General features: G+C 55.1%; 1 protein-coding gene across 2 annotated transcripts; it reads left to right on the top strand.

Annotated features, from left to right (window-relative positions):
• The first annotated feature begins 2,478 nt into the window (after nucleotides 1-2,478).
• On the top strand, nucleotides 2,479-7,255 carry DOK2 (docking protein 2). Of its 2 annotated transcripts, none has more exons than XM_047717286.1 (5): nucleotides 2,479-2,702; nucleotides 3,720-4,001; nucleotides 4,259-4,346; nucleotides 5,207-5,388; nucleotides 6,103-7,255. In XM_047717286.1, exons 1-5 carry the CDS (start codon nucleotides 2,640-2,642, stop codon nucleotides 6,709-6,711), a joined length of 1,224 nt encoding a protein of 407 aa, XP_047573242.1. In that variant the 5' UTR covers nucleotides 2,479-2,639; the 3' UTR covers nucleotides 6,712-7,255. The 2 variants fall into 2 exon arrangements, with proteins under 2 accessions (XP_047573242.1, XP_047573241.1); XM_047717285.1 differs by having other exon boundaries at nucleotides 2,481-2,702; nucleotides 5,204-5,388.
• Nucleotides 7,256-7,514: the final 259 nt, after the last annotated feature.

Below are 7,514 nucleotides of genomic sequence, written 5' to 3'. Positions count from 1 at the left end.
GTCCCAGGTCCCTTCCTTTCCAATAAAAGCAAAGAGAAACCAAAGAGCTTTCCAAACCCCACTTGTGCCTCAGTATAAACCCACTGGGACTCTTCCCTTTAGGATGCGATGCTTTCTCTTCTCATCATCAGCACATGGGTAACCCGAGGGCTTCTCACTTTCTGCCCCTCTGCTGTGTCTTGCAGCTATGTCTTCTGGGTCTCTGCTCACAGGGTTCACCTGTGGCTGGACAGAAGGTACTGGAGTTTGTACTTCCACTGTGGGGATCCCACGAGGTCAGCTAGGGAAAGTGGGCGGCCCTTAAAGTGTGTCATTCATGGTACACGTTCCTGCTGTTCCATCTGCGGACAGCAGGCACAGAATTTACCCAGCTACCAGAGGCAAGGGATAGCACGTGGTTGTCTGGAATACCTGGGGCCCAGGCCTCTGGGTAGATGTAGCTTTCAAGTAATCTGGTAAACTTGGGTGCCCCCCTGTGGTTCTGAGTGGGATGTGTCCAATTTGCCTTAGGGAAAGGGGATAAGAGTAATGCGTGGGGGTGGGGGGATATCTTCTATTTTTCTGCTTCTCCAACGGAGGTCTGGTCCACCCGCCAGCACTATCAGCCTCTCTGGTCTCACTCCAGACCTGCTGATTCAGAATCTGCAGTTTTAACAGGAACTGCACAGTAATGTTGGAAAGGCACCATTCTGGCAGTCTCCAGGATGACCGTAAAGCTCTCTTCTTCTCACTCCATAAGGAGATGCTGATGGCCAAAGGACTAAAGAGACAGAGCAGACCCTGCCCCATTCCCATACTCCTAACCACTTCCCAGGGAGCTTTTTACCCACCAGCATCCTTGGTTTTCCCTTGATCTCTGGATCAACCTGTTCAAATCCAGGCAGCAGAGCTGAGTGCCATGAGCTTTACGTGACTCAGCCCTCTCCTCCCAGAGCTCATAACAGTCATCTTTTAAAGCTGTTTTGGTAAAACACACGGCATATACAGCAGATGGCCTGAGCAGCATACTGCTCTGCTCTCCTTCCCAAGGCAAACAAACCCCTGTGGTAGAGGAAATGGCTTGGTTATATAAGCACCCATTATGGGGTTACCCCAAGAGTGCTTGTCTAATTCTCTGGTTCCCCCACATTTCTGCACCATTCCTCCACCAGATTGCTTCTCTAAACCATCTGGCGCTAAGTTAAATATTTTCTGGGGACCTTAGATTTCCCCAAAGCAATGTATCTTCTTGCATGAAGTCTGGATTGTGCTTAGGGACCAGCAATAAAAAGACCATTGAGTTAAAAACCAGAAGCTCTGGTACTTTCTCCTCTCCATACCAGCCCTGTGACCTCAGGAGGGTTGCAAACAGGTGGGTTCATATTGGCATTCCCGTCTTCCAGGGATAGATAGTCTGGCTGGTGACAGTGTGTGCTTAGAAGCTCCAGTAACAAAGGAGCACTTTTGGCAACTATGAATTCTTTTTTGATTCTTTTTTTTTTTTAATATAAGAGGTTGCTATTGCAACTTAAAAAAATAATCCCCAGATGAAACTCTAGTGCCTTTATAATGCTTGCAAAGGCTGGAAAGAAGGTGAACTCCCTATTGTTTGGATGTGCTCTGGGAATATAGCACGTTTCAGTGTGGGGATGTCCATGTTTCTAGAATTCCAAGAAGTGCTGTACGTGTGTGCAGTTGTCTGGGGCAGGGAGTGCTCCTCTCGGAATGAACCAGAGTTGCAGCTGTGTGTGAAAGTGGTGAGCTTTGTCTGATGTCTCCAGTATGCTGGGTATGTGTATGTATGGCTTAGCTCTTACTGAGCTGAGAGACCTGGTTCCAGTTTGGTGACCTTGAACATATCCCTCAGATATTCCTGAGCCTCAGTCTACTCATTTTTATTTTATTTTATTTTTAAAAACATTTATTTACTTATTTAGAGAGAGAGAGAGGGCCAGTAGGCGGAGGGGTACAGGAAGAGGGACAAGCTCCCTGCTGAGTGTGGAGCCTGATGACCATGACCCTGGGGCTCCATCCAAAGACCCCGAGATCATGACCTGAGCCGAAATCAAGAGTCGGACCCTTAACTGACTGAGCCACCCAGGCGCTCCCAATCTACTCATTGTTGAATTACCCAGTCTACCCAGTCTCCATTTTTGAATTGGGGACTTAGTTTGGTTGATTTCTAAGTTCTCTTCCTGCTGGGCCATGCTGAGCATCCTGCTGGAGTATGAGGGCCTTCTGCTATTGGTTTTACTGTTGAATTTGGTTCTGGGTCTCTCTGTGGCTCTAGGTCAGCCATTCCTTGTTTGCTGAGTCCTCCACCAGCTTCTGTACCTGAGTTGTTGCTGGCTGAAAAACTGGAAAATTAGCTTTTCAGAAATTTTCTTACTCAATGAAAATGCAGGAAGCTTGTGCATGAAACTCACTCGTCAAACACACACACACACACACACACACACACACACACACACACACACACAGAGCAAGAAACCACAGGGCCTATCGGTTTGTCGTCATCAAGCAGACGAGAACAGCGCAGAAAACTCTAGGCAGAGAGGAAATGAACTTAAGAGAAGGGGGAACACACGGCAAGGAGGGGAAAAAGAGGGCGGGAGTGGAGGGAGCGAGCTGAAGGGCTGGGGTGCCGGCATGGTGGGAGGATGGAAGAAGTAGCCGTGAAACAGGGCTTCCTGTACCTTCTACAGCAGCAGACTTTCGGAAAGGTAAGAGCAAGACGACACTGGGACAGGGCGGAGGGGCTGGGGGGCAGCTAGCAATTCCTGGGGAGAAGGAGGAGCCCCCGAACATTTCCAAACCCTTATGGGAAGGTAGGCACGGTGCCACCCACCATGTTAGACCCAGAGCTCGGGCTTAGGGGGAGTCTCTCCTTAGCAGTTGCTTGCTTCCCCAACCAGGTCCCAAACTGTGCAGTTTGCCCTGACGGTTGTGGTGTTCGCCAGCGGGGAGGGGAGTAAAGGAGGACTCTGACTCCATTTCTTGCCTCTTTGGCTCTGTAGTAACTTCTCACAGGGATGCTTGGCAAGGGAAGGGAAGGAAAGCAGCCATGGAGGGGATAATTCGGGGTTAGAGAGGAGGTTCCTTTTCCCTTTCCTGCTCCAGTGGGGTGAGTTTGGCTGGTGGCAAGCTTGAGCTGGGGTCTCTGTGGCCAGCCTCTTTTTCCTTCTTTGGCCTCCTTAAATGAGGAAGTCCTCCTTCCCTCAGCTGATTCACACCAGGGCTTCTCTGTCTCCCTCTCATGACCCAGCCTGTCAAGGGATGAAGCAGGAAGGTTCAAGAGGGTGGACTGAAGTTCCTGGCCTGGGGCCTTCTGTAGGTCCTCACATAGAGCAAGAACCATGGTCTCTGGTCAGGGCCCTCCTGCTGCCCTCTCATCCCTCCTCCGGGCTTCAAGGACTCATAGGATTTTTGCCCTTCGACTTGGATCTTGGCTGGGCCCGCTTCCAGGGGCTCACTACTGTGCCCTTCTGCCTTTGGCATTCCACCTGCTGTCACTGCCTCTTCCTTTGCTGTGGGGGGCAAATCTCCAAAGATTTCTCCTTGCTAAGGTTCCTGTTATTCTCTCTGAGCCCTTAGGTCACCTGTGATCTTTGCCCCTCTCCCTGTCCCTGAATGCTGCCCCATGACCTCTCCCATGCCTCCTCCTCTCCCCTTTGGTTACCATCTCTCCGTTTCTGGGTGGCTCCCTCTCGGTACCCCACCTGCCACGCACCTGGATTCAGAAATGGCGCCGGTTTGGGGCTGTGCTGTATGGAGAGTCAGACTGCGCCCTGGCCCGGCTGGAGCTCCAGGAGGGCCCAGAGAAGCCACGCCGGGGAGAGGCCGCCAGGAGGGTGATCCGCCTCAGTGACTGCCTACGTGTGGCTGAGGCCGGCGGGGAGGCCAGCAGCCCCCGGGACACCAGCGCCTTCTTCCTGGAGACCAAGGAGCGCCAGTATCAGCTAGCAGCCCCCGCCTCAGAGCGCAGTGACTGGATCCAGGCCATCTGCCTCTTGGCTTTCCCTGTGAGCCATCCACGGGTGCAGAAAGGACAAGGGGGCATGGCATGTGTATTGGGGGGGGGGGGGCTCTTGGTACCTGCTGTGGGCAGATGTTAGAAAAGCCAAGGTCAGGATGCTGGGGGCAGTTCCTTGTGGGGGTGGGGGACCCCAGTCCAGAATGCGCAAAGGGTCAGTAGGCAGAGTGTGCTCTGGAGGAAGGCCTGGGCTGGAGGTGGGGCTGGGAGTGGGTGCCAGCAGTGAGAGCCTGGCGTCTTCCTCAGGGCCAGAGGAAGGAGCTGCTGGGGCCCACGGGGAAGGGCAGCCGGCCCCGCATGGAGGAGAATGAACTGTACAGCAGCGCGACCGCAGGTGAGGGCCTGTCTCCTCTCCAGCCTCCCCAGGGCTATGGTGGGGTGGGGCTGTGGCAGCTACCTCTGAGTCTTCCTGCCCTGTGGTTGTCCCCAGCCCCGGCCAGCCCTGGCCAGCCCCCTTATCAGCCTCTCTGCATCGCTTCCGGGAGAGGCCTGGGGTGGGGGAGCCTGGCCCGCCCTGAGCTCATTCCCTCTTGCCCGGGGCCCTGCAGCCAGGAGAAGGCCAGGCTGGTGGGGGAGGGGGATTCAGTGAAGGTACTGCTCTTGGACTCTGTCTTCCAGTGTCTGGGAAGAGAATGGTTTTGTTTCTGTGGATTTAAGGTGTCCTGTGGCAAGGGAGCTTTCTGCTGACAAGGCAGTCCCATTTTGTGATGTCTAGCCCACTGGGTTGGGTGTGTCAGGGGGAGTAGATGGACACAGGGTGACATTCGAGCCCCACCTCCCAGAGGGCGCTGGTTGGCATCAGCAATGGGCAGGCCAAGAGCTGGGAGGGTAGAGTTGGCTGCACCTGCAGCCGGGACAGGAGGACTTGGGGAGGTGGCTGGGTCAGGCAGGAGATTAGAGGGAGAAGGAGAGGCTGTGGCTCTGGCAACAGGGGCAGGAAGGATGTGGGCATGAGGTCGGGGTGCGTGTGGCTAGGGCCTGATGCCGACTAGGGTAGGGGGTGGAGGTATCTGACATTTTGGGGAGTATGACCTGTCCTAGGGCAGCTCAGCCTTCAAGATGCGGGGTGTGGGGTCATGGGCACATGGCTAACACTTTTTCTGGAGACTTCTGGCACACTCATTTAAAGCAAGGCAGAGCTGAGGCAGGCCAGCTCTTTCCCATTAACCACCTTTTCCCTTTCCTCCCCAGTAGCCCCCCGCAAGGAGTTTCTTGTGACCATGAGACCCACAGAAGCCAGTGAGAGGTGCCGGCTCCGAGGATCCTATACCCTCCGGGCTGGGGAGACAGCCCTGGAGCTGTGGGGTGGCCATGAGCTGGGCAGCAAGCTGTATGAGTGGCCCTACAGGTTTCTGAGGCGCTTTGGGCGAGACAAGGTGAGCAGGAGCTGCCACAGGGCAGGTTCAAAGAAAAGAGCTGTGAGAGAAGAGATTGATCCTCAGGGAGAGGGCAGAGGGGCCCACCAAGGAGAACGGGAAGAGGAAGGAAAGACAGAGAGATAAGCCAGCAGAAGAAAAACAGCAGGGGTGAGGGGGAGTGCAGGGTGGGAGAGAGGAGGGGCTTGGAAGGACTGGGCCACAGGAAGAGGTAGCGGTCAGAGGGGTCAAGGGTGGCTAACATTATTAAGGTTGAATATATATGCTAAGCTCCGTACTTGGATGTATGGGAAGAAGAAGGAAGGGTAAGAGTGAGGACTTTGCCTTTTTTTTTTTTTTTTTAGATTTTATTTATTTATTTGACACCGAGAGAGACAGCGAGAGAGGAAACATAAGCAGGGGGAGTGGGAGAGGGAGAAGTAGGCTTCCCACAGAGAAGGGAGCCTGATGCCAGGCAGGGCTCAATCCCAGGACCCTGGGATCATGACCTGAATGACCTGAGCCGAAGGCTTAATGATTGAGCCACTCAGGCCCCTGAGGGCTTTGCTAATTAAGGAAAAAACCCCCGAGGGAGGAGAACCATCTTGGGGAGAAGCTCCCCCAGTTCCTGTGGAGGGAAGCTGGAGGTGATGGGTTTGTGCCTGGGAGCTGGGTCTAGGGGAAGCGACCCCACCCTGTGGCCTGGCTAATAATCTCTCTTTTCCCTCCACCCAGGTAACCTTTTCCTTCGAGGCAGGCCGGCGCTGCATCTCTGGAGAGGGCAACTTTGAGTTCGAAACCCGGCAAGGCAACGAGATTTTCTCGGCCCTGGAGGAAGCCATTTCTGCCCAGAAGAACAGCGCGCATCCTGGGCCACAATCCCAGCCAGCCACAGTCCCTGCAGTGCTGCCGCGGCCAGAAAGCCCCTACTCCCGGCCCCATGACTCCCTGCCACCTCCCTCGCCCTCCACTCCGGTGCCCTCTGCCCGGCCGCGGGGCCCGGAGGGGGAATACGCCGTGCCCTTTGATGCAGTGGCCCGTAACCTGGGGAAGAGCTTGAGGGGCGTCTTGGCGGTCCCTCCCCACGCCCCTGCAGACCCCCTGTATGACAGCATTGAGGAGCACCCACCCCCACGACCCGACCACATATACGATGAGCCTGAAGGAGTGGCTGCCCTGTCCCTGTATGACAGCCCACAGGAGCCCCAGGGAGAGGCCTGGAGGAGGCAGGCCACAGCTGACAGGGACCGCGGCGGCCTCCAGCGAGGGCAGGACCTCTCTGCCGCTGGCTGGCCACAGGGAACTGAGTATGACAACGTCATACTTAAGAAAGGCCCAAAGTGATGGGGGAGGAGAAGGCATGGACTATCAAATACGGGTGCTGAAGCCTGTAGGTGCTGAAGACTACCAGTCCCCACTGGGGGTGGGGTCAGAGGCCGGTGAGGAGGAGGGGGAGGCTGGTGTCAGGCCTCCCTTCCAGTTTCTGCTGGTTACTCCTCCTGGTTGCTGCATTCCAGGAACTTCCTTCTGTTCCTTCCGGAACCCTGGGTTCGGCCTGCCTTGGTCCGGTCTGAGGGCTTGTCCCTCCCAGGGCCTGCTGCATGAGTCACCATCCCAGTGCAGGAAGAGTGCCTAAAAGGGACGCACCCTCCGCCTACCCCTTTCCACTTCCTCTTCTTTCTTTCCCTGGCCTAAAGGAACCTTGGGCATTTAGGGCAGAGGACAAAAGGATGTCAGCAAATCGCCCTGGTTCCTTGGCTTGTGCAAGCCCCTGCCTGCTGCGGGTAGCCCTGGCTCTAGGTGCTCGGGAGGACGGCTTGTAGCTTTCCGTAGGTTTTGGACTCCTCTGTGGCATTAAACATTTCTGGAATATTTTTGTGTGGCATCAGTGCTGTGGGGTGAGGATGGGACAGCCACAGCCCTCCTGGGGAAGGCCACCATTGTTACCTCCTGTCCCAGCAGCAAAATCTTCTCTGAGCCTAGGCTGGGTCCTAAGCATTTGTCCGCAGAGTAGCAGGTCTGTGAAAGTCAGGGCACCTTGGAAAAGATGTTTAAGCATCTCTAACCCTTTGCTAGCTTGGGGTCAATACCAGGAAAATAGTGGGGAAGCAGGGCATATATTCGAAGAGCTGTCTTGGGGGATGGGA

This window comes from Lutra lutra, chromosome 2 (assembly GCF_902655055.1).
Source record: "Lutra lutra chromosome 2, mLutLut1.2, whole genome shotgun sequence".
Lineage (NCBI taxonomy): Eukaryota > Metazoa > Chordata > Mammalia > Carnivora > Mustelidae > Lutra > Lutra lutra.
Note: the sequence above shows the minus strand (reverse complement) of the source record. Positions and strands in the feature narration are given on the sequence as shown.

Excerpts from the sequence above, each read along its gene's own strand:
- DOK2 (XM_047717285.1), top strand. The coding sequence starts at position 2,640 with ATGGAAGAAGTAGCCGTGAAACAGGGCTTCCTGTACCTTCTACAGCAG. Across the intron at positions 4,002-4,258 it reads TCTGCCTCTTGGCTTTCCCT|GGCCAGAGGAAGGAGCTGCT; the intron begins GTGAGCCATCCA and ends CGTCTTCCTCAG. Across the intron at positions 4,347-5,203 it reads GTACAGCAGCGCGACCGCAG|TAGCCCCCCGCAAGGAGTTT; the intron begins GTGAGGGCCTGT and ends TTTCCTCCCCAG.